The sequence below is a fragment of the Myotis yumanensis genome, unplaced genomic scaffold, assembly GCF_028538775.1.
Source record: "Myotis yumanensis isolate MYYU_CA2020_CCGP unplaced genomic scaffold, mMyoYum1.0.hap1 SCAF_23, whole genome shotgun sequence".
NCBI classification, from domain to species: domain Eukaryota; kingdom Metazoa; phylum Chordata; class Mammalia; order Chiroptera; family Vespertilionidae; genus Myotis; species Myotis yumanensis.
This window is the reverse complement of record NW_027223774.1, coordinates 11043963-11070074: the sequence shown is the minus strand read 5'-3', so window position 1 is coordinate 11070074 and position 26112 is coordinate 11043963. Positions and strand designations below refer to the sequence as shown.

General features: G+C 53.9%; 1 protein-coding gene across 9 annotated transcripts in view; it reads right to left on the bottom strand.

Moving 5' to 3' along the window:
* Positions 1 to 1661: 1661 nt before the first annotated feature.
* ZC3H4 (zinc finger CCCH-type containing 4) overlaps positions 1662 to 26112 on the bottom strand; it is a 43664-nt gene continuing 19213 nt past the window's right edge. For 7 of the 9 annotated variants that reach the window (XM_070402351.1, XM_070402350.1, XM_070402349.1 and 4 more), the window contains 11 exons: positions 24121 to 24343; positions 22510 to 22688; positions 21740 to 21836; positions 21492 to 21631; positions 20510 to 20617; positions 18466 to 18577; positions 17796 to 17905; positions 10766 to 11130; positions 10020 to 10363; positions 6446 to 6697; positions 1662 to 5345 (listed from right to left, as the gene is read on the bottom strand). In XM_070402351.1, the coding sequence (XP_070258452.1) occupies positions 3823 to 5345; positions 6446 to 6697; positions 10020 to 10363; positions 10766 to 11130; positions 17796 to 17905; positions 18466 to 18577; positions 20510 to 20617; positions 21492 to 21631; positions 21740 to 21836; positions 22510 to 22688; positions 24121 to 24343 (3453 nt within the window). In that variant the 3' untranslated portion in view covers positions 1662 to 3822. The remainder of the gene's footprint in view (positions 5346 to 6445; positions 6698 to 10019; positions 10364 to 10765; positions 11131 to 17795; positions 17906 to 18465; positions 18578 to 20509; positions 20618 to 21491; positions 21632 to 21739; positions 21837 to 22509; positions 22689 to 24120; positions 24344 to 26112) is intronic. The other 2 variants (XM_070402352.1, XM_070402357.1) reach the window with 2 other exon arrangements.

The following is a 26112-nucleotide window of genomic DNA, read 5'->3' as shown; positions in this document are numbered from 1 at the left end:
TTCTGGAGAAATGTTTGGGGATCCCCAATAAAGGGCAGAATGGCCTTGGCCGGTGCTGCTCAGGGGTTAGAGCGCCGGCCTGTGCAACGAAAGGTCTAGGGCAGCGGTTCTCAACCTGTGGGTCGCAACCCCTTTGGGGGTTGAACGACCCTTTCAAAGGGGTTGCCTAAGACCATCGGAAAGCACATATATAATTACATATTTTTTTTGTGATTAATCAATATGCTTTAATTATGTTCAATTTGTAACAATGAAAATACATCCTGCATATCAGATATTTAGATTACGATTCATAACAGTAGCAAAATTACAGTTATGAAGTAGCAACGAAAATAATTTTATGGCTGGGGGCCACCACATCATGAGGAACTGTATTAAAGGGTCGAGGCATTAGGAAGGATGAGAACCACTGGTCTAAGGTTTGATTCCTGGTGAAGGGCACGTGCTGGAGGCAACCAATCAGTGTGTGTCTCTCTCACATCGATATTTCTCCCCCCCTCCCCCCCTCCTTCCCTCTCTCCCTTCCTCTCTCTCTAAAAATCAATGGAAAAAATATCCTAGGGTGAGAATTTTTTTAAAAAAGGCCCCTCAAAGGTGTCCATGTCTCAATTCCCAGACCCCATGACTATGTAATTCCCACGGCAAGTGGGGCTTTGCAGATGTGACTCCAGATGTGCAGATGGGAAGATCACCCACTCTCACCACATGGGCCGTGATGAGCAGAGAACCTGGCCCGGCTGTGGTCAGGGCTGTGGTCAGAGCTGTGCTGAGGGAGGAGGGTCAGAGCTGAGGTGGAGGAAGAGGGCCCTGGCCTAGGAGGGAAGGAGGCCTGAGGAGCTGGAAAAGCCAGGAAGCACAATCTCCGTCCTCCCAGAAAGGAGAGCAGCCCCGGGAACAGTTTGATTTTAGCCCAGGGAGACCCATGTCACACTTGTGACCTCCAGGATGGCAACAAATGTGATTTTCAAGCCACTAAGTTTGTCTAATTTGTACAGCAGCTGTGGAAAAATGATAGGCCCGTTGAGACACAGAAACCAAAGTATGTCCAGAGGAGATATGGCTCAGTCCCGCTCGCCCTCAGCCCCCGCAGTGGCGTCCTCAGATAAGGCCCGGCTGACGAGGTGGTGTCTGAGTGGGTTTGGGCCGCTGAGTCACAGATGGCCCTATCTAGCTGTGTCCTCTCAGGGCTGGCGGGCTGAGGACACGGCCAAGACAGCTCTGTGAGTCTCTACTAAGGGCACCAATCCCATCCATGAGGGCCCCATCCTCCTGATCACCTCCTACCACCACCATCCTGGATCCCAGGTTGCAGCATATTAATTTTGAGGGGACACAGACGTTCTGTCTATAGTAGTTAGGGTCCCAGTTTCTTCTCATCCCTACAAGCCCGGCTGTCCCAGGGGTGGTGTGCAGGCAGGACTGGGCCTGTGTGTGTCACCGTGTATCTCTGTGAGACTGGCCCACAGCGGGAGCAAGGGAACTGGGATGAAGTCACTCAGGTGTCTGGAGGCACCATTCCCACGGTGTCATCACGAATGTCACGCTGGGGCGGCACCAGGGACACAGATGCAGGCTCACCCCCACCCTGAGACTGTCTCCCATCCTCCTGGTTATCCCCAGACACAGCATGGCAGGAGCAGGAGGGACACGAGACTGCAGACTTTTTAAAATAACTGCATCCTTTAATGGCAGTAATACAATTATTGGGTTAAGAGACCACAGGAGAAAGGGCAGGGGATGTTTCTGGAAGACAGATACAGAGTACAAAAAGGGGGTGGAATAGAGGCATGCGACGATCATTGTAAAAATACAGTACGTTATATACATATTTGCACCATCAACTTTCTGAAATAGTATTTACACTTTTGTTACAATCCTGGTTAGAGAACAAATTTTTTTTAAAAGCTTGGCCTGATGGCAAATGAAAATTTGGGGTAAATTCATAGTCCCATGAGGTTCTTAGGCTGAATATCCAACGAGGGCTCCAGCTTCTAATTCATCCACAAATTTGTTTTAAAAAATTATTTAATTTGCTTTTACAAAAGAAAATCCTCAGAGAAGGAAACAAACCCACAGCCACGCTGTGTATTCTTACTTATTGTACAAACACCACGGGCTGCGGCCCTCTGCTCAAGGCCAACACTGGCGGCTGAAGAAAAATATCACTAATGTTTAAAAAAATGAAACAAAAAGACAAAGACAAACCAAACCAACCTGATCACGGCGCACTGACCCTGTGGGGCTGCCTCTCTGGCCTTCGCTTCTGGCCCCAAACACAACTATTTTTTTTCCGGGGAGAGGGGTTTGGTATAGCAGCCTTGTTCACCTCCCACCCCAAGGTGCAGGGAGGGGAACCCTTTGGCTGGGTCACCAGGTTTCCTCATTATTAGCAAGGGAGAGACAGGGGCCTTAAGCGAGGTGGCTGAGGCGGCGGGACGAGGAGGCAGAAGCTGGCAAGGACAAACACAGGTGGGAGGGACCCCTGGCGGTATAGGCCTTGCCCAGCTTCCCCAGGCCGTGTCCATGGGGGCTCGTCTGGAGCTGTGGACAAGGCTGGACCCAAGCCAGGTGCTGGGAGAAGCCGGTGCAGATGTCTGCTCCCTTCCCGGCTCAGCTGATCAGGGGAGCAGGACACGGGTCTCGGGTTCCACACCCTCACCAGCAGGGGGGGTCCTGGTGCCTCTCCCGGGGGAGGCCCAGCAGCCCCCCTCCAGCCATGGCTACTCTCCAGCCTGCCCTCAGGCCCTTCTTAGGGGAGTGCCCAACCCCACACCCACATGCCTCTGAACTTGTGCACCTGTTGCTTAGAAGAAACCCAAACACACTGAGACCACGGCCCCACAGATATGGCGCAAAGAGGGGCAAAGGGAGCAGAGACAGAAACACTGCCCAGAACCAGCCAGGACTCCTCCTCAGGGGCCTGGTGGGCGGCCATGCCACGGATCCTTGAGCCGTCCCCAGGGGCACCAGGGCCAGCACTGGGCACTCTGGCTTCTGAGGAGCAGGACAGCCCCTGGCACGAGGGGAGAAGGGCATGGCCGACAGGACAGGACAGGATGGGCTAATACTGACGGAAAACGCCATCTGCAGCGCTGCCGCCCGGAAGCAGCACGGGCCCTGCCCCAGCCTCTCACCCTGGTGTCTGCGGTCGAGGCCTGAGGTGTGGGCTCAGGGTGAACTCTGGGCTGAGGCTGGCGAGGGACCAGGCGCGAATCCAGAGGGGATGCGATGCGGCAGGAAGGGGTTTTGCCTCTTCCAGGGCAGCTCCCAGGGCTCTTTTCCTTTCCTGGATAATCTTTCGCCTCCCACTGGCCCCTAAGCGGGTCCTGCCTCGGTCCCGGCTACATCTCGCCGCGCCTCATGCAACACGTAAGCAGTGCTCAGGGCCTTCTCAACACCTACTTTGTCCTGCAAGGAGGGGGGAGGAGGGGCCAAGCTGTGTCCAGAAAACCCCCTGGACCCCCAGTCTTCAAGGAGTCCCTGAAAATTGGGCCGGCCAGGCAGAGCACCAGCTGGTGACTTGCAAACTGTTCATGTGCACAAGTAGGTTTTCTTGGTGGGAGCCCGGAGCCCTGCAGCACTGACGAGAACTGAAGGTGGTTATATACAATTTATATGTTTTAAAAAGGAAGTATTACTTAAAAAAAGGGGGGGGGGGCAAGAGTGAGAAAGAGCATAGAGCAAAAGAAAAAAGAAAAAGAGGGAAAAGTAAAGAAAGAATACCCAGGCGCCCCCTCCCCCCAAGTTCCCAACTCTGGACGCTGCACTTAAATATTGCCCTAGGAAGGGTGGGTGTAGGGACAGCTCCGCCCCGACCTCACACTACTGGCAAAAGGGGGAGGCGGTGGGGTCAAAGCCTTTAAAAACATCCTTCAGGGACCCCGCGTCCTGCTCGCCCTCTCGGGTGGGGCTGTTGCCAGCGAACGGGCTACTGGAGCCCGTCTTAGGCGCCTGCTTCACGGTCCCGAAGAGGGTGGGCACTGGCAGGTTGTGCACGCCGGGCTGGGGTGGCGCGCCCTCTGGAGGGGGGGTGCCGGTGGTGGTGGTGGCCGGGGTGGCAGCAGCCTTGGGCCGGGGCCGGTTGTAGCTGTTGTATCTGTCCGTGGCTGTGGTGGAGCCCCCGTCCGCACCGGCCTTCCCTGGTTCGGGCTGTTCCAGGGCAGACTTTCGGACAAAGGGGGGCTCCTTGGCCTTGGCCGCCGAGCCCTTGCCATTGCCCTCGGCGCCCTTGGGCTGGGCAGCCCCGTCAGCAGCAGGCTCTGCAGCTTTCCCACCTGCATTGGGAGTCCTGGGGTCGTAGAGGCTGATGCCGCTCAGCACGCTGCTCTGCCCGCTCCCACTGCCCTGGCCCAGCCCACCAGCCGCCAGTACTCGGGGGTCATAGGGGGCGGTGGCTGGGGGAGAGGACTCCCCACTGGGGCTGGCAGCTGGAGAGGGCGCTTCGGCAGAGCCAGGCTTGGCAGCGCGGGAGGAGGCAGCAGAGTCTGCGGATTTCTGCAGCCGAGGGTCAGTGGGCGCCTTCCGCACCCGGGGGTCGCTGGGCTTGTCGCTGGGGCTGGGGGCAGCAGAGGGGCCAGTGGCACTGACAGTCTTGAGGATTCGAGAGAGGAGCTCGAAGTCAGGCAGGCTGGAGCCGGATGAGCCGGGGTCTGTGGAGGTGCCCGAGCGCTGTCGGGGGTTGGAGGGACCCACAGTGGAGGCCCGATGCAGCCTGGGGTCCAGGGCAGGCATGGACTGCAAGGCAGCAGGGACGGGGGGCACGATATCCTGCTTGGGGATGGGCAGGGGGATCAGGTCCTCGGGGTTCCACAGCACGGTGCGGGCGAAGCTCGGCTTGCTCAGGGTCACATCCTTCTTGATGTGGCTGAACTGCTGCAGCTGCGACCGCGGGTCCCGCAGCGGGTGCCCGGGAAGGGGGTCCAGGGGAATGTTCACGGCCTTCTCCCGCAGGGCCCGCTCCCCTTCCTCCTCCTCTGCAGGGGGTGGCCCAGACCCCTTGGAGCCGCTGGGGCCCGCGGGGCTGGAGTGAAGGCCGCCTTCGGGCTTAGGGGCAGGCAGGGAGCGAGCCAGCCGAGGGTCGGAGGGCCCCGTGTCGCCGGGGCCTGACCCGCTGGAGGCCTCAGTGTGGCGGGTGAGCCTGGGGTCCCGGCTGAGGCGGGGGTCAGCCAGCCGGCCTCCGGTGGGGTGTCCCTTCTGGAGGCGGGGATCCCCCAGCCCACTGCTGCTCAGCTCCCCGACAGAAGCCTGGGGTCGGTTGGACGTCTGCTGCCTCAGGGTCTTAAGGATGGAGGTGACGCTGCTCCCACCGTCGTCCTCGTCACTTGAGTACCAGTTTCCAGTGTCACCTGAGAAAGAGCAGAGGAGCAGGGAGGGAGTGAGTGGCCACCACATCCACCCGCTCGACCCCCGGCAGCCCGCTGGGTGAACACCTCTGCCTCTTACCTCTCAGAACCTCACCTCTCCTCCCTGAAGAACCCCGTCCCCTGCCACGAACAGCCCGTGAGCTCAGGCCAGTGAAGTGCTGACCCTGGAGGCCGCTGGCTGACATTTCTGCACCCTCCCTCGTGTGCGGGCACTGAGCTAAACGATTTGTCTTATTAATTCTCACAAACACCCGGGAAGCAGTGTTATTGACCCATTTGACAGATGAGAAAAGGGAGGTGTGAACTGGGCCCTGAGATGGGGGCAGAGCTCAGACTGAGCTCAGGCTCCAAGCCTAGGGTGCCGCCACCTCGTCACCCCTGGGCAGGCTCAGGCCCCACTGACTCAGCTCCCACTATGCCTGGGGCTCACAGACACTTGTCCCCAGGCCCCCAAGATTACCACATCCCAGGGAAGGGCAGCCACAGGCTAAGAGGCGAGGCCAGGTGGGCAGACACGGAAACTAGCCCAAGTACAACCTCCTAAGCAGATAAAACTGGAGCCACCAGAGGAGGGCGCTGCCCCCTCACCCCACGGTCCCCACTTGCTCCCGGGCTCCTGTCATGGCCACCTAAACACAATTTGTCCTCCCCACTTCACCCTGGGGGTGCCACCAGCTCACTGCACAGCCCCGTGTAACTTGGCAGCTGTGTGTGACTGATCATTACTGGTTATGTCGGCCAGCTCTCATCTGCTGGCTTCCTGAGAACAAGGGGCAAGGGGGGTGTGTGAACATCTTTCTATAGCCTCCTCGGTAAGGGTGCAGGGGGTAAATTGAGCCAGCTACTGTCTCCTCTAGGGACCAGGTCTCTCCCGACCCCCAAGGCACAGAGGGCAGCCCTGACTTCCGATTTCCTGAGGGACGTGCATCAGCCCGAGCCTGGTTTCCAGCCTGAGGCGGGGTCCTCCCTGGCCACAGGCTCCCTTTCAGTGCAACCCCATCTAAGCGTTCCCGGTCTTTCCCCTGCACGGTGACCGGGCCTGCGCCCTCAGGGAAAGCCCTGCCCCTGGGGAGGACACATGCCTTCCTCATTCTCCCGGTCCTGCTTGCTGCTCTCAGCCAGCCTCCTCGCTCTCTCCTCCTCCTCCTGCTGCTTCTGCTGGATCCTCAGGTACAGGGCCCTCTGGGCTGAGGGCAGGAAGTCGGGGACACCGGCGCCCGGCTTCGGCCGGCCTGCGGGCCCTCCCTCAGAGAAGCTGTCGGGCTCCAGAGGGTGCTCGGGGAAGAGGTGCTCCCCAGGCTCCCCCGGCAGCTCTTCGTAGTGCCCGTAGTCCTCTGTGGCAGGGAAGAACCGAGGGTTCGTGTCGGGAAGGGCCTTGAGATGGCAACTCCAACCCACCCATGCCCTCAACTGAGACCTCCCCTGATGGCGATGGCGATGGGTGAGATGTGCAGCCCGTCCCTTCCTACCAGCCCAGGACGTCCCCACAGAAAGCCCACAGCGAGGACCGGAGCGGCCAACCTAGCATGCAGCCAGGGTGCCCACGGGGTTCACAGTGAGGCTTGGTGACATGGCAAACGCTCATGACGTGAAAACAGGACGGAACGTCATACAGATGTTTGCAAAATGCAAAGAAAAGGCTCTAGAAAGACAGGAAACAGTCTCTTGGAAATGAGATTCCGGAGGCGGGCTAAGGGGTCTCTTCACTTTTCACTCCACACGCTCTGACCTGCGTGTTTATTTGCCGCGAGCACCAGTTTTAGGGTTTGTTTGTAATAATCAATAAAGAAGAACACGATCACATTGTGAGGTCAAAACATGAGCTTAACAACTGGGAATGAGGCTCGTAAAGAAAAGAAGGGAAATACACCAAAGGATGCTGAGTGAAGTAAGCCTGTCAGAGAAAGACAAATGTCACATGGCCTCACTTATGCGTGGAATCGAATGAACAAAATAAACTGACGAACAAAATAGGTCCAGAGACAGGAAGCATGGGACAGACTGACGGATCTCAGAAGTGGAAGGGGTTACAGAAGAGATTAACCAAAGAACATATACACTCATATGCACAGCCCATGGACAAAGACAATAGTGGGGTGAAGGCCTTGGGGTGGGACAGGGGCTGGGTGGACGGGGACAAAGGTGGGAGGAAATGGGGAACATCTATAATACTCTCAACAATAAAAAACCAAACAATATGTTGCTATGGACACTGTCAACCCAGAAGCTCCTGCTGCTTCCTCTTCCTGCTTCCTGCACTCCATGAACATGGATGAGGTGCTGCATTTAAGGAGGGGGCGCAGCATGGTGGGCTGGGGGACGATACACCTGGGGGCTGTGTGTGTGTGTGTGTGTGTGTGTGTAATTCTCTCCGAGATGGATTATGTCCAGTGAGCGCTGCCCACGAATGTTGTACAATGATGAACGTGCTGTACACCCACCACTGTCCTCATGGGGCTAGTGAGCAACTGAAGTGGGGCCAGTAAAAGACAGTGAAGCTGTAATTTAATTTTATATACAGAATAATTTCATGCATGTGCAGAAAGCAAAAGGCCACCTTGTTCTGGCCACTGAACTTTGTCACATGTGAACTTGATCGGCAAACCTGATCTGTGCCACACCCTGGCTCGGGGTGAGCAGTCCCAGTCCCCCCTGCTTGTAATTTTCACCAAGAGTGACTCACTGCCTGGCCAGCGAGGCTCGGGTCAACAGATGAACCAGGAAGTCACGGTTCAATGCCTGGTCAGGGCACATGCCTGGGTTTCAGGCTCAATCCCCAGAAGGGGGTGTGCAGGAGGCGGCCGAGCAATGATTCTCTCTCATCATTGATGTTTCTCTCTCTCCCTCCTCCTTCCTCTCTGAAATTCATAAAAAATGTATATTTTTAAGAAGATGGTTGTGCACCTGTGAACACAGTAAGGACTCACTTAACGTTGTCGACAGGCTCTATAACAAACCAATGTCACCAGAGGCTAATGGATACAAACAAGAGCTAAGTTCCCAGGCACCACCAACGCTCTACGGGAAGGCCGTGGAGCGCAACCTCCCTGGAGGCCCTGCCGTGCCTGAAGCCACTGCGCAGCACCCTCGGTAGGACTTCCTGACCTGGGGATTTAAGCCAGTTCCCCTCTGTGCTGTTCACAGCTTGACAGACTTGCTTTCCTCCCACCCCCGACCTCTGGCCCTGCAGTTTATATACATGTTTACAGGTGGGAGGGGCTGTGGGAACATCACCTCTCACGCAACCTGTTTTTCTCACTTGAGAACCTGTCACATCTTTCTAAAGCCCCTGCTCCTCACCCCAAACACCTGCTCTCGCCGCTTCGAACACCATCTGGACACCAATGACGCACATCGACCTCCAGCCTGCCTGTCTGATCCGCCTCAACGTGTCCGAGGCGTGGCTGTCAAATGGGCATCTCACCCTTAGTGCTGCCCCACCCACCTCAGCTCTCCAGCAGGGCTTCCTGGTCAGGGCGGCGTCAGCACCCATGGAGGCTGCCCCCCGGCCAGCGCCCTATCCACGCCTGTCCATCTTGTAACGCATATATGAGGGGTCACGCTGGCCCATGGCATCGTCTCCAAACTGAGAAGCCAAGCCCTGCTGCTCCCTGCTACCTCCAGCTGCCGCCTGGCTCGCCTCTGCCCAGGAGGATCCCACGCCAGTCCTTCCACCCACTGCCCTCTCACTCCTCTGCTTGTCCCTGTCACTCTTCCAACGAGGTCACCTCGCCAGGGTGACAGGTTCCTACTGCGCTGGGACTCCTTTCCCTTGTCCTCCCTTTCCAAAGCACTCGCTGCTTTTGCTTTTCTTAAGCCAGCTGACCGGCTGGGGCCTCTGCCCTGGCTGTCCTCCCGTGTGGGCTGTGCCCCGTAGCTGCCGCCTCCGCTTCCTGTCCCAGCTCACTCCCAGTTACTCCTCAGAGAGGCCTCTGCCCACTGACCTCACTGTGTCCAGACCCTCCTGGCCCACCCCCCACCGCCACTCTCCCCCAGCACCGTTACTTCTAGCCACGATCAATGCTGGAACGAGCTTGTGTACGTATGTACACATGTCCTGCCTGGTTCCCTCCACTCCAATGAAGCTAAGGCCAGGACCGGGGCTGTTTCGCTGGCTCTGACCCCAGGACTGGAGCAGCCGCACAGGCCGCAGTGAGCACCCCCCTTCCTACTGAAGGCTGCACGCTACCTCCTATGGCCACGCGGCTGTCGTTGCCAATGTGTGTTGTTGTTTTAATAGGAAGGAAGGAGAGACGGAAGGAGGATGGTCAGACGTGGGGACAGAACAAGCAGAAGCACGAGGCTGACGCTGGTGGCTCCAACCCAAGAAGCGCCTGGAAGGAGGCTGCTCTGGTGAGGCCACTTCAGCCCCTCAGCCCCACCCCCTCCCACACCTGCCCCTCGATGTTCCCGTGCGCCTGATTCCAGGAGCACCAGGCCAAGTGTCTGAGAGGCTAAGTTACAGGGCTAATAACCACAATATCCCTTCAGCCTCAACAGGATAGCGACTCTCACGAAAAACATTCAACCACTCATGGGACAGAGATGGGGTTGGATTCATGCTTCCAAAGGCCGGGAGAAGAGAGATCGAATTTTCCTGACTATGTTCCACTGTGTAAGCCCAGCAACCCCACCGGGCCCACAGGCCCCGCCTACCTGCATCCCCCATGAGTCCCGGCTCCATCTCCATGCCTTCCTGCTGCTGGTAAAAGTTTTCATAGAAGTTCTGGGCTGGTGGGATGGGGGGCATCATTCCAGAATGTGGGGAGTCTCCAGGGCCATAAGGCATCATTGGGGGGCCACCAGGTCCCATGGGCGGGCCAGGGTTCATGCCAGGGCCCATCGGCATGTCGGGGTGCATGTCCGGGTGCATGTCGGGGTGCATGTCCGGGTGCATGTCAGGATGCATGTCGGGATGCATTGGGCCCCCCATTGGCCCCGGGGGTCCCATATTGGGCCCAGGGCCCATCGGCCCGGGGGGTCCTCCAGGTCCAGGGAACCTAGAAGGAGGAAATGGTGTCTATGAGAGGGGTGCAGAGAAAGGGGGGGGGGGGTTACACCCCTGAGATGTGGAGGCCTCCACATGGTGCGCAGCGGATGGCTCTAGACCAGGGTCGCCAACCGGTGGTCTGTGGACCACTGGTGGTCTGGGAGGTCCGAAAGGTTGGTGACCGCTGGTTTAAGGAACCCTTTGGAGCAGCAGCCGTGGACCACTGGTGGTCTGGGAGGTCTGAAAGGTTGGTGACCGCTGGTTTAAGGAACCCTGTGGAGTAGCGGCCGTGGACCACTGGTGGTCTGGGAGGTCTGAAAGGTTGGCGACCACTGCTCTAGACCAGGCCTCCAACAGTTTTTGGAGGCAAGCTGCCCTGACCAGGCTCACAGTGACAGGTCCCAGCACTCACCTCACACCCAGCTTCTCAGCCAACTGTCCTGTGGGCCGTACCACAATCTCAAACAAGGAGGGGATCTTCTTGTTGTACATGTCCTGCTGCTGCTGCAGCTGCTGGGGGGACAGCGGCTCGTGCACTGGCATGGGCATCTGCGGAGGTCCGGGGGGCGGAGGAGGGGGTGGGGGTGGGGGAGGGGGGCCGCCCTGCATGGGCCTGCCGTTGGGAGAGGTCGGGGCGGGGGGGCCAGGGGGCCGAGGCGGGGTGGGCAGGAGGCCCACACCGGGGGGTGGTTTGGGCAGGGGGTTGATGCCCTGCTTCTTCAGCTCCTCAACTTCCTTCTCGTCCTCGGCGCCTGCTTCCGCATCGTCAGCCAACATCTGCGGGTGGAAGGATAAAAGGGGGTGCAGTCAGGACAGGAGTCGGGTGCAGGGACCCCTCCAGGGTTGAGAGCTAGATTTACTGAGGAAAACCGAATCCCAGGGACCCTGAGGAAGCCTTACAGCATAAGGCCAATGACCACGAAGCCTCTTTGGCACATAAACCACCCCCTCACCACTGCTGGTCCCGTGACCAGTGGACAGGGGAGCCACTCCTGTCCCGCAGCAAAATACAGTACAGTAAACGTGCAATTTCACCTGTTTAAAGTGTACATTTCAGTGGCATTAAGTACCTTCATGAAGTTGTCCATCCATCAGCTGTCTAGTCCTAGAACTTTCCATCACCCAAAAGAAGCCCCTTACCCACAAGCAGTCACTCCCCACTCCCCTCCTCCCCAGTCCGTGGCAGCCACTAATCTGCTCTCTGTCTCTAGAGATTTCCTGATTCTGGACATTTTATAGAAATGAAATCCTACAATACGGGGTCTTTTGTGACTGGCTTCTTCCACTCAGCATGAGTTTGCGGTCCGTGTGCAGCGTGAGTCATGTATATGGCTGGCTGATGGGCCACCATCCTATCTGGATTTTAAAAGCCTCTCACTGCGCTTGCCATCAAACCCCCACGGGGCCTGGCAGCAAGACTGGGTGCTGGGGGGGCAGCTTCATTTCCTTCCCTGGTGCCCCCGACTCAACCCTAGCGCCCGGCCCCGTGGCAGTCTGCTGACAGCCAAGCTCTGCCCTGCAGGCCGTCCTGAACCAGGCTCCCCCCCAGGCATTTGTGCTTCCCTCTATTCCCCTGTGGCCCCATGTCCCCCATGGATGGTCTTATTAAAGGTCAACGGTGACTGTCCAGGTCCCTGCAGTCACCACCGGAACATCATTAGCTCCCTCCCAAGCACTGCCCAAGCTCGGCAAGATCACGTTTTACTGCATCCTTGTGTGTTCCTGGCTCGACACAGACTGTCAGCTCCATGAAGGCAGGACTGTTCTACACCCCGAGGGACCCAGGGCCCGGCAGAGGCCTGACAGGGCAGACAAACAATGTCAGAGTCTGGATTGGAGCAGAATGTCTCCCCGGTGAGGCTCCTGTGCAGCAGGACAGCAGGCCTGACCGCTCTCCCTGGAAGGCCTCGCAGTGCTGGCCTTTGGCTGGTGTCCGGGAACCTGACGGTAAGAGGGCTCCCTGCGCCTGACCTCTACAATGTGCTTCCTGCTGGACACCCCCTTCCTTCTGGGAGTCTGGAATCTGGGCACATGCCAGGCAGAGGCTGCATACATTACCAGCCCCCAATAAAGACCCTGCGCACCGAGCCCTAACGTGCCTCCACCCAGGGACGGCGGGGATGCAGGACCTCTTGGCAGGTGCCAGGCAGTTCTTGGCTTTTCTCTCCCCTTATGATCAACGGTATCTGGGCCCCTGGCTTCAAGGGGGATGGAAAACTGATCAGTGGAAAACATTTGTCCCTCAAGTCCTGCTACTCAAGGTGTGGCCTGTGTGTGGACCAGCAGCACAGGGGACCTACTGAATCAGAGCCACACTTTAACACGGGCCCCTGCAGTGTGGGGCACACTGCCCACGACTAGCCGTGCTGGGGAGCGCCCAGGACCGTGGGGCCGGGGCCTGTCCGCTTCACTGCCCCCACCTTCTGCTCACTTCCCTTCCTCCCAACGAGTGGCCCCTTTCAGTTCCTCCACCAAGAGTGCAACCGTTGCTCGTGCAGTGTCCCCTGCCTGCCACTCACCGAGGGCTGGCACAGTGTCAACTCCCCTGGCCTCCTGAGTGCCAGCCGCTGGAGGGCCTCTGGGCTCCCTGCACATTGTATCCAATGCCCGATCCTGCCCCTCATCACTGTCCCCCCAGTGCCCAGGGCAGTGCCTGCAGCAACTAGGCACTGCCACACGTTTGCTGGATGATCAAGGAAAACACAGCATGGGAGCAGTGGGGGAGGCAGGGCGCAGGTGTAATAGAGTTAAGGCTTTGCCTGGACAACTTTGCAGTTTGGTGTTGCTCTCTGATGGGTTTTGCCTGTCTGCACACCACCTTCCTGCCCTGGCCCCGGGGCCCTGCGGTTACCGCCACTCTCTGGTCTGAGTCACAGGTACCACCTCCATCTGGTCATACCTGATGCACAAGCTCCGCCTCCCCAGCTCAGCAAGGATCTGGGGTACTACCCCTGACTCCCACCTTTTCTTATCCTCACTCTGAAATACTGGAGCTGCTGCCCGGCCCTCCTGAGTGGCTCACCTGCTCATCTCACCCTGGGGCCGCACTGTCTCTGCCCAGCCTCCTGTCTAGTCTCCCCACCATTGTCTGCACATGAGCACAATAGCATTCAGCCACAAAGATGGCCGTGCCCCTGTACCGCCAGATCCTTTCAATGGCAACTCAACGTCCTCAGGTTAAAGACAAAATTTAACAAGGTCGCACCTCACTAAACAGGAACAAACTTGACCACACCTCCTTCATGAAGGTGCCATACTCCCTTCGCCTCTCAAGGTCCCACTCAGAATGCCCCATTCACTCCCTCCTGGTCACGCCACCTCCCCCACCTAATGCCCGACCTTCCTTCAGGTCCCCTCCTGACACCAGCCTCCCGAGGAGCCTCCCCCTCCCCAGATCAGGTGTGCCCGTGGGGAACACGCTGCCTTTCTCGGAGGTACCAATCAGCACATGAACACTGGCCGACGTCCCCTTCTCCGTCCGACCACCTGCCCTGGGATCGCCTGCCCTGGGACCGAGGCTGTGCTGATCTTTTCCCTGCCATTTGCCAGCACTGAGCACAGTGCTCAGCACACAGTGGGCACTCAATAAACTCATGGTTAACAGAACAAACAGAAGCTCTCACCACAAGACGCCCTCTGCATGGGAGCATTGCCAAGTGCTCACCCTTGGGCCTGCCTGCCCTGCAGTCGGGGCTTCCGTCTCCCATCCTGCTCGGTAGGAATCGTGCCTCGAACGCAGCCTACTGGCCGCTGGGGAACCCTGCTCCCGTGCCAGGACTTAGCCTCTCCCACCTTCTAGTTCAGGCCCCACAATATCCTGATAAGGACTCTTCTCGGGACACAGACCAGCCCTCTGCTGTGCCCATTTACTGGCTCCCACCCTGGGTCTCGAGTGCTGCCTCAAAAGCTGGAGCTGCCCTGCCCCGGTGGCTCAGTTGTTTGGAATATCGTCCCATATCCAAAAGGTTTCGGGTTCCCCCTAACGGGTTTGGCTCGGTGGGTAGAGCGTCAGCCTGCGGACTGAAATGTCCCAAGTTCGATTCCGGTCAAGGGCATGTACCTTGGTTGCGGGCACATCCCCGGTGGGGGGTGTGCAGGAGGCAGCTGATCGATGTTTCTCTCTCATTGATGTTTCTAACTCTCTATCCCTCTCCCTGCCTCTAAAAAGTCAATAAAATTAAAATATATATTTTTTTAAAGAAGGTTTCGGGTTTGATTCCCAGTTAGGACACATACCTAGGTTGCAGGTGTGATCTCCAGTCAGGGCATATATGGGAGGCAACTGATCAATGTTTTTTTTCTCTCCCCCTCCCCCCGCCCCCAACCTCTGGCTGTGGAGGGGCCTCTCCGTCAGTAAGGACAAGGGCTCCCGGGACCCTCTCAGGGGATGAAACCACCAGGGCCTTGCTGAGTCCCACACCTCCCCTACCAGGACTGATTCAGAGCGATCCCAGGGCTTTCCAAAAGTCAAAAGCATCCTCAGCAGAAAGGACTGACACCTGCGGACACACAGAGGCACATGGGCCAAGGTCTGTCAGGCTCAAGAGGTAAACTCACATCTGTTGGTTAAGAAATGTTTGCCCCAAACTGGAAACAACCCAAATGTTCTTCAATTGATGGCGGAATAAAAAACCGAAATCATCCATACAATGGAGTAGCGCTCAGCAGCAATCCATAACGAGCTACCACTATATTCGCAACGCTGTGGATGAACCTCACGTGGATTATGCCCAGTTAAAGAAGCTAGAGTCAAAAGGCTGTATGAACACATATATAAAAGCTACATAGTGTAAATCTACTTATATGACATTCTTGCAAAGTCAAACTATAGGGATGGAAAACAGATCAGTGGAAGCCAGGGGCTGGAGACTGGGAAGGCGATGACTACAAAGGGGCAACAGAAGAGTTTTGGGTGATGGGCTGAATTTCTTCCACCTAAATTTCTGGGTGGCTCTATCTTTGTCAAAACTCATGGATATAAACTAAAATGAGAACAAGTGATAAAGCAAGTGGGGCAAAAAATATTGTTTAACAGTTAAATCTGGCAGAGGGAATTCTCTGTGTTATTCTTGCCAACTGTTCCTGCATAAAAGTCACTGCCAACCCCAAAGGCAGGCATGCTTCCAAACTAGAGTGGACAGCTGGAAATCAGTGTCTGGACAGACAGAAGTGTCACTGAGAAATGGGAAAATAAAGCAGGACAACAGCACAGACATTTTGGGGGGGGGGGGGACGCGAAGTCCCGGTCATGAGAGGCATCACAGCTCGAACCCCAGGCCCAGCCCTGGTGGACCAGCTGCAGCTCCGTCTGGGCAGGAGGGAGACGGCTGACCCCACACCTTCAGCAGGGTCAGTCTAGGCCAGTGATGGCGAACCTATGACACGCGTGTCAGAGGTGACACACGAACTCATTTTTTTGGTTGATTTTTCTTTGTTAAATGGCATTTAAATATATAAAATAAATATCAAAAATATAAGTCTTTGTTTTACTATGGTTGCAAATATCACAAAATTTCTATATGTGACACGGCACCAGAGTTAAGTTAGGGTTTTTCAAAATGCTGACACGCCGAGCTCAAAAGGTTCGCCATCACTGGGCTAGGCCCATCCTAAGGCATGTTGCGAGTTTTGCTTCCTGACCACACAAATTCGATTCTAGAATGGTTTTTCTAGGTTCTACACTCATTTTTAACCCACTGAGACTTAGCCTTATATAGGGGATGTTATCAATGCTTTCAAAATGTTTGTGGGAGCTCAAATGGGACACCTTGTTTTCTTGGGTTTTTATTAGGGCGTCTAGAGCTTTGCTGTCCAATATGGTGGTCACTGGCCTTGTGTGACTATTGAGTACTTGAAATGTGGCCATAAGTACCAGATTCTGAAGACATTGTAGTCTCCCAAAAAACTTTTTCCCATCACTTATTATTTGCCAAAATGATTATTTTGAACATGGATACATTGAGCTATGTTGTAAAAGTTAAATTCATCTGTTTTTTACTTTTCTAATATGGCTACTAGAAAATTTAAAATTAAGTATGTGTAGTCTGACCCTGCTCTCTGGTTAGAGTGTCAGCCCTCGCACCAAAGGGTTGAGGGTTCGATTCTGGGTCAGGGGCACGTACCTGGGTTGTAGAGTTCGGTCCTGGCCCTGATCGGGGCATGTGTGGCGTCACGTCTCTCTCACATTAATGTTTCTCTGCCCATCCCCCCTGCTGTCCCTCCCTCCCTTCTAATCTCTCTAAAAATCAACGGAAAATGTGTAGCCTGTGATTTACAAGACTGGCCAACTTACAGTCATTCTTTATATTTCTCTGCCCACATCATATAAATTGTGCAATTATCAGTAAAACCTTCATACTAAAACTGAACTAGTAGGTAATTAAAAAAGGAAAAATTAAACCTGTGGCTCGGACATGTTTCCTATTAGACAGCACTGGTCTAGAACACAAACTCTGAACCTCCAGCAGGGGGCAGTCCTCAGTCAGATATTGTTCAAATGAGGAATGAAGTCACCATGACTTCCCACTTACTTTCCCTGTGAAAAACTCATAGACTCTAGATCTAGATGACAAAGCCCTAGTGCTAGGTTATTAGGCTCCACAAAGGGCCTGGCCAAATAAGACCTTTCTCCAACTTTTCCCACGCCTCTGCCAACGAGGAGCGGTGTGCTCTTGCTTTGCCTGTGCCCGGCTTCCCCTCAACTCCTCAGGGTGCCAGCAGCCACTTAAACTGGGCAGTCATCCGGGGATGGCTGATGAGCACGGCCCTTTCCATTCTTAAAACAAACAGCCAACTCCTCAAACCATCTGAGAACCAGAAGGCAGGAAAGCCTTCATTTCAAAGGCTACATTCTCTTGCTCATCCCTCGGATGCATTAGGAAACCGAGGGCAGGACCTTGGGACTCCCCAAGGCCTAATGACTCCTCAGGGACAAGACGATACTAGGGTGAGTTTCAAATGTCACCTGATGACTCAAAAAGCCCCGACACCTCACCCGAGGGAACAAGTCTGCAACAGGCCCGAACCTCTAATTTCCCTGTGGGTTTTTTTTTTTTTACTTCTTAATAGACTCCTTAAAAATTTTAAGTAAACATTTGACATTTCCATAAAAATATAAACCATCCCAAGTCTCCTCTCCTCGTTGTGTACCATGACTCTCTCTAAAGGACAACTGAGAAATCACAAGGTATGTTTGCAGACACACCAGGCAACACTCCTTTCATGCAGCCACCCCAGTGACAACTGCCCCGGCGTGACCTCCTCCACTCTCTCTGTAGGCAAGAACACAGTCCCCGTGTCTTCCTTAAAACGGCCCCGCTCCACACCAATGCAACGGGGAATTCTGGTCCTGCAGAGGCCAGCGGGCGGCTGTAGAGCCAAGTCCACAGAAGGCACAGCTCCTGGTTCCTGTCAGCTGTGGTGGCCGACCCCCCAGACCTTACCTTGTCCAAGAGCTCTCTCGTCTCCTCGGTCAGGGGGTCGTGGGAAAACATGCAGTCGTCACCATTGATGCAGTTCCCAGTCGTGTGGTATAACTTACACGGAAAATCGCGTTCATGGCAAATTAAGGCAAATGCTTCACCTCATGGAACCCACCCGAGGGCAGAACCCGACCCGTGTTTTGGAGATGAGGAAACTGGAGCCCGGAGAGGTGAGGGGACTTGCTCAGGGTGGCACAGCGGGCAGGCGGCAAACCCAAAATGAGACCCCAGTTCTCAGACTCTTGCTCCAGAGTGCTTCCCGCCCCACCATGCTGGCCTTGGGGCTGTGTCCTCAAATCCTCACTCAACAGGAATAGGGAAGTTCAATGATGTGCCCAAGGTTACACAGCCAGTTGGAAAGTCTCAGAAAGATAACAGGCAATGGCATAGGCCAGTCCCCAGAGTATATGTAAAGAGAACATATTAACGTGTGTGCCTCGGTTTACTCATCTGTAGAATGGGAACAGCAGGCCCGTCATAGGACAGATGTGAGGGTTAAGTGAGATGCAGATGCACTGACAGCTCGACACTGCACTGGCAGGGCGAGAGGAAGCGCAGTGGAGGTCAGCTGTGACTACCGACAAGGAGAGCTCCGCCCTCAATCAGAGCAGATGTGGGCGCCAAAGGATATCGTGCATGTAGGGGCAGTTCTCGGCTTTGGCACAAAACCCGGTGATGTAAAACTTGCACAGTTCTCGCTTCTTTGGTAGCTCGATGTCATGGCTGAAGTTACAGTGGTCTCCCTGGAAGAGAAGCAATGGAAAGGTCAGGCGGTGGTACGGGAAGCCCTTGCTGATCCTTCTCCAAGAAAACGCTACTCTGTCACCGCTGAAGCAGAGGGACCAACGACAGAACGAAGCCCCCTTCCCTCAGGGACAGGCAGGCTTCCCACCAACCTCATACTTCTGACCACGTGTGCGCTCCCCTGGGGCCCCTGCCTCCCTCTCCCACCGCCTCCTTCCTCCCGTCTCTATTCCTTGCCTTTCACTGCCTCCTTCTTTTTTTTTTTTTTTTAATATATTTTATTGATTTTTTACAGAGAGGAAGGGAGAGAGATAGAGAGCTAGAAACATCGATGAGAGAGAAACATCGATCAGCTGCCTCCTGCACATCTCCTATTGGGGATGTGCCTGCAACCCAGGTACATGCCCTTGACCGGAATCGAACCTGGGACCCTTCAGTCCGCAGGCCGACGCTCTATCCACTGAGCCAAACCGGTTTCGGCTCACTGCCTCCTTCTAACGCTTCTCTTTCCTTCCCTTCTTTCTCTTATCTACTATTTTTCACTATTTACTGCATGACAACCAGTGTCCAGTCCCCTGCTCTCTCCTAACAGAACCCCAGTTCTGTTTGAGGAAGAATGTGCCCGGCTAAAAATATTCCACTTCCCAGTTTCCCGTAAAGTTCTGGCCGCAGGTGTAGGCAAAAGTCCCTACGAGGACAACACTGCCTCAATTTTTTAAAAATCCCACCACCTATTTTTCTTCCTCTAGCCTTTAGATGTGATGCCTGGAGAACATCAGCCACCGTGCAATCATGAAGACAAAAGCCACAGGCTCGAGCACGGCAAAATTAGGCCGAGGAAGGAGCGTGGTCCCGCCGCGTGCCGACCTCTGCACAAGCCTTGTACACTATTCTGAGGGGTAAACACCTACGTGCTTGAGCTAGTGGGGTTGCGTTTTCGTTACTTGCACTATGACACAATCCAAACAAAACAACACCAAGGTAAACTAAAGGTAGAAATGGTTGTACACTTGTTTCAGAAGACTTATTCTCAGGAATGCCTATTCATTTTTGTTTATATGTATTACGAGCTTCTAAAAATAGTATGAATTGACTGTAATAAGGAATATTTTACATAAGCACGCACACTTATTGGAAGTACACATTTTTCTAGCCACACACAGAGGTGCAGTATTTCCTGGGTGCATGTTTCCCAATATCTGTCCACTGATGCTAAATGTGAATAAAAAGCTGGCTGACAGCCTTGGCAGTTTGGCTCAGTAGATAGAGCATTGGCCTGGGGACTGAAGGGTCCTGGGTTCCATTCCAGCAAGGGCACATGCCCGGGTTGTGGGCTTGATCCCCAGTAGGGGGCGAGCAGGAGGCAGTCAATCAGTGATTCTCTCTCATCATTGATGTTTCTATCTCTCTCTTCCCTCTCCCTTCCTCTCTCAATAAAAATATATTTAAAAAATTAAAAGAAAAAAAAGCTGGCTGACTAACATTGGGTTATATTGTTTCCTTCAGAATTCTGTGGCCACTGGTCCATCTTGTGGCATTCAATTCTGCTGTGAAGTTCAAGGCTGGCCTGACTCCTGCTCCTTCTTTCCTATGGATGTCTTAAAGCTCAGTAAATAACCAGAATATGTACATCTCTGCATTAGCATCAATCTTAATACAACATTTGAGGCTGTACAGATTTGTTGAGAACTTTGGCCAAAAATATCCTCCCCAAACCAGAAAAACCCAGATGTCCTGTTGCTCCGGCCCTTCGGTCCCTCTGAGAAGAGAACTGAGTCTTCCCGGCCCCGGAGGCACCTCACCTCTCGGTAGCCAACCACTCCCACCAACACCGGCCCTGCCCGACGAGGTGGCCTCCAGAGCATGCCCGGGGCCCGTGTCCTCTGGGAGGTTGCTACACTGCTCAGCACCCCGATCCTCTGACCCCTTACCCATGTGCACCGCCCCTCCACGAAGTATTTGCAGATGACTTTGCCTTTCTTGTCAGACTGTTGATGGGGCTTGTCATGGTCACGGCTCCGGTAGCTTCCACCGCCATCCTGTTAGGGACACAGAACACAGAGTGTGAATGTAACTAACGGGGAATGAAAAGCGAGGGCAGTGAGGGCCCCGCGGGTCAGGTGGAGACCATCTGTGTGAAGAAGAGTAATAGGAGTTGTCTAGCAGCCAGTGACATCTGACACCGAGGCCACAGGAGTCCGAGCCCACAGTATGGAGTGCTGCTTGGATAAGCAAAGCTCTGGCACTTGGAGCTGTTGGCCATGAAGACTCGCGCACACACACTTGTGCAGGAACACATCCACCTCCTGGAAGCAGAGGCACGTGCCTTCCTGTAACACTCTCCAGGGATAACTGAGTGGGTCACCTAGAACCTTCCAAGTCTTAGAGACTTGTTCGGGGTGACTGCAGGTGCCACAAAGACGTGGTTTTAAAAAACAGAGGGTCTTACCCTGGCCAGTGATGCTCAATGGTTGGAGCGTTGACCAGCACACCGAAAGGTCGCCAGTTTGATTCCCAGTCAAGGGCATGTACTAGGGTTGCAGGTTCAATCCCCAGGCCTGGTTGGGGTGCGTGTGGGAGGCAACCAACCAATATGTCTCTCTCACATCGATGTTTCTCCCCCCACCTTTCTAAAAATTAATGGGGAAAAAAATATCCTCGGGTGAGATTAACATTAAAAACACACACACACACACACACACACACACACACAACAACAAAACACAAAAGAGAGGGTCTCACTAGCAGTGCATCCCTGTGAGAGACGATTAGTGCTTATTGGCCCTATGGGGAATGGCTACTGGGAGCAGGGGGCCAGGGTCAGCCTCAGAGGACAACTCATTAAAGAGAAAAAAAATATCCAAGGAAGGGCCTTGGGTAAACACATCAGATCAGAATGAAGAGTTGACTCACGCCCATGTCATCATCATAGAAGTCTTCATCATCGTTCATCCCACCCTTGTTCATCCCTCCTCGGCTGCCACCTCGACCTCGGCCACGGCCCATCCCTTTGCCTCGGCCTCGGGAACCCCGGCCACGGCCTCGATTTAACCCTGCAGAGGAGAGAAATGGCATCAACCACTGCCTGTCCCCAGAACCCAACTCTAACAGCGGCCAGAGGGAGCCCCACCAACTCGTCAACTTCTGGGCCCCCTGCCCACCTCGTCCTCGGCTATCCTTGGACCGGCGGTACTGGTTTAGCTCCTTGGAATAGTCGTCATAATCCTCGTCTCCCATTGGTTCCTCACTTTCTCCATACTGGAATTTCAGAAAGAAGAAAGGTGTCACATGGGGAACAATGAACACAGTCCCCAACTATACATGTTGCCCCCTTTGCCTTTTGGTTTCAAGGACAACCTCAGACTCAGAATAGCAGGTGAGAAATCTGGGCCTCAGGCCTGTGTCCCCTCCTCACATGACCCAGCCTGAGCATGGGTGGTCTTAATCCTTTCTGTGCAGTCGTCAGTCTTAAAACTCCCACCCCCTGGGCAAATCCATTAGGGCACCTCTGTACACAATGGACAGCTGTGCCGCTGGAACAAGACTGCACAGAAAGGTCTCGGCAGGGACACGGCAGTGAGTGTGGCAGTTCTCTGCGAGAGGAGTGAGTGCCCGCGCGCAAGCACACAGCACAGTGAGTAAATAAGCCCCCAGCTGCAAAGGCCTAAAACGTTTTCAGAGCCACTCGGGAACCCTGTCTCCAGGGACGGGAATTAAGTCGCTGGAAGAAGATGTAATTTTCACAGCTCACCCTTTGGTATCTGTTCAGTTTGAATCATATGAAAGTTTTTTCAATTTCAAAATCATACATGAACATTTAAAACACATAAGCCTGCCTGATGCTTGCTTTCCTTAGCCTTACAGGCCACCCCCCACAGTACATGCAGCCCACCAGCCATTCCCCCATTCCCCGGGCAGTAGAAAGCCTTACATCCATCTCATCTTCATAAAAGTCATCTTCATCTTCTGGGTGGTCTCCCATGGAGCCTCTGCCCCTGCCTCGGCCGCCCCGGCCCATGCCTCGGCCCCGAGACCCTCCGCGGCTTCCTCGGCCCCGGTAGCCCCTGCCACGGCCTCGACTGCCTGCACGGTGATTCAGAAAGTGAACGCCTGAGCGGGAGTAGACCCCACCAACAAGAGAGATGTTAACCCATTGTCTGCCCCTGAGGTCAATCATTTCACCCTCCTCTCCTCCTCCAAGAAGCCTTCCCAGCTTCCCCAGGCAGACTAATGGTTCCCCTGGTCCCCTCGATGAGGTGCCTCAGCATTGCAGGCACATGACTGCCACAGCACTCACTACACTGAAAGCTGCACTGTACGATATGGTAGCCACCAGCCTCATGTGGCTTCTGAGCACCGGAAACGGGGCTGACCAAACCAGAGAGATGCTGTGAGTGTAAGTACATCTGGACTGCAAAGACTCAGTGGGGAAAAAAAGAGGGAATGTAAAATATCACATCTGCCTAGTTTGCAAACGTGTTGAAATAAGCTTTTGAATGTATAAGGTAAATAAAATATATTGTTAAAATTCATTTCATCTATTTGCTTTTACTTTTTAACGGTGACTACTAGAAAACTAAGTCACATGGTGGCTTGCATTCTGCTTCTACAGGACAGCACTAATCTAGAATCTCTCCAAAGAGCAAGGCCTGTCCAGGGAGGTGTCCGTGAAAGACAGCTGAAAAAAAGAAGAGATAGCCAGGACCGGTTTGGCTCAGTGGATAGAGCGTCGGCCTGCGGACTTAAAGGTCCCGGGTTCGATTCCGGTCAAGGGCATATACCTGGGTTGCGGGCACATCCCCAGTGGGAGATGTGCAGGAGGCAGCTGGTCGATGTTTCTCTCCCATCGATGTTTCTAACTATCTATCTCTCTCCCTTCCTCTCTGTAAAAAATCAATAAAATATATTTAAAAAAAAAAAAAAAAGAAGAAGAGATAGACGGCCACTCAAACAACAAGCTGGGCCTTAGGCGGGGACACGAACCTTTGAGCTAGAAGGTTCTGGAAGCCCCTTTGGGGTGGAAAATCTCACTGGCAGGAGATGGTTCTAAGAGGGGAGGCTGGGCCTCTGGTGCTCTGCCCTCCCCTACAATCCTTCTAACTGCCAGAGTTCAAGGTTCAGAGGTGTGGCAGGCCCACAGGCTGCAGTCACACCTTGTCAGGTGATATGAGCTGAGGATGGGGGAGGGGGTTACTGAGGGTTGTGGCAGCCAACTGCCAGTCACCCTGGCCCAGATGTGAGAAGCTGTCCCTTTTCTTTCCCCTCGCTGCGGACCAGGAAGTGAATTTTCCCTCTCCCTGCCTCATACCAGCCTGGCTCCATCCCAACCAGGGCCTCAGCACTGGTCTTCTGCTCACATGGCTAACTCCCCCAAACCTTTCCTTCCGTACTTATCTCAGCCCTTAATGACTGCCGTCTCTTCTCCTGGACTGGAGGCTCCGTGAGCACAGAGACAACCGGGCCTGGCCCACTCTGCACCGCCCCTCCAGCCCCCTGCCCCAGGTCTGCTCGGACACCCTGAAGCAGAAGCTTGGGGTCTCACCTCGGCCCCGACTGCTGCCCTCCTTGGCGCGCCGGTACTGGTTCAGCTCTTTGGTGAAGTCGTCGTAGTCCTCCTTGCCCAGATCCTCTTCCTCGTCGCCCTCATACTCCCCGTACTGCTCGTTATCGTAGTCGTCATACATGCCGTAGCCTTTGCTGTCCATCTTAGAGTAGGACTTCTTGGGCAGGGACGTGCTGTGTGACGGGGGGTACTGCTGGTGGGACTGCCAGGGAGAGGAGGGTGAGCAGGCCCCAGGGCCTCGGGTGCAGACCACCAAGACCCTCACTATCCCTGGGAGATATACCATCCTCGAGCTACTGGGGGACTGGTCCCCTCCTAAGTGAGATCTAGGCAGTAGGCCCAGATGTTTCTGTTCTTCAGAAAGGGTCACAGCTTGAAAGAAAATGGAGAACAGACCCCACAATCCCTGAAGAACAAGGGAGAAAGTGTGTGTGTTGGGGGGGGGGGGGGGGGGGATAGGGGTTATTTCCCAGGGCTATAGAGCAATCTCATTTGGGGAGGAGGCCTGGTAGGCAGAAGGAGTGCTTCCTGGTCAAAAGTTTCCTGGGGTCTTGGAATTCAATTAATTACCTGCTTGGCAACCAAACTAGAAAGCCATTTCAAATGATGCTTTCCAAAGTGTGCTGGTGCCAGGAGATACTGGATCAAGTTAAATATATATTTTACATATCACACACACACAAATGGAAGCCACCAAAATATCCTCAGGCAATGAATGGATAAACTAACTGTGGCACATCCAGACAATGGAGCATTTATTATTCAGCAATTTAAAAAAAAAGGACTATGGAGCTATGAAAAACAGAGGAACTGTAAACTATGCTGCTAATTGAAAAAAGCCAACCTGAAAAGGCTACAAACTGTATGAGCCTGACTGACATTCTGGGAAAGGCAAAACTCTAGAGACTGTAAAAACACTGGTGGTTGCTAGGGGCTCAGGGAGGAGGAAAGCAGAGAGGATTTAGGGAGTTGAGACTATTTTATATGATAGTGCATGGTGAATACATACTCTATACATTTGTTAAAACCCAAAGAACTATAAAACCCTAATGTAAAGGTATGAACTCTAATAATGAGTCAATATTGGCTCCTCAATTACAACAAATCTATCAACCACATTAATGCAAGATGTTAAAAACAGGAGAAACGGGGTGGAATAAGGAGGGAGTTGTACTATCTGCTTAATTTTCTATGAACCTAAAACTGCTTTAAAAAACAGCCTATTAATTTAAATAACCCACACTCATTATAAAAGAGAGAGAAAATACAAAACATAGGTAGATAGACATACACAACTACTTCAGCAGATCTTAAAATGCCCCCAACACCAGTTCCCAATTAAAGCTCAGTGTTTCCTCCCTTCCCTGCCTCCCTCAGGTTTACAGTCTGAATCTCCGTTAGATCAATGTCAACTATGCCTTACAATAAATTATCTGTAATAATGGATGGTGCTGAGTCATATGATAACTGGGGCATCTTTAAGAGCTACTAGCTTTAAAAGTATTTTTAAAACTCAAAAAGCTATGCTAATGTTTTTTCTTATCAGTTTTGCTGGGGGAGGGGGTGGATAGCATACTAACTGAATAGATCATTTAACTTTGTTTGCTTAAGGTCAGAGATATAATTTATTCCTATAACCATTTCATTCTCTTGCTAATTTTCCACAAAAGTCATTTCTGAACAGTGTCAAACAGTCAGCTATGACAGGGACAAGTCAGCATCTTTCCCGGGGATAGGGGATAGGAGACACACGGCAAAGGCCACAGGAAAAGGTGGCATCGAGAAGTGCTAAACAGCATGGCTCATAGAGATCAGTCACGAACTGGGTTCAAACCCCCATTCCTGCACTTCAGGGCTGTGAAACCTGGCTGAAGTTTTCTAAGTCTCGGTTTTCTCACCTGTAAAATGGGGATAAAGACAACACCTAATCTGCCCAGCTGGTGTGGCTCAGTGGTTGAGCGTCAACCTATA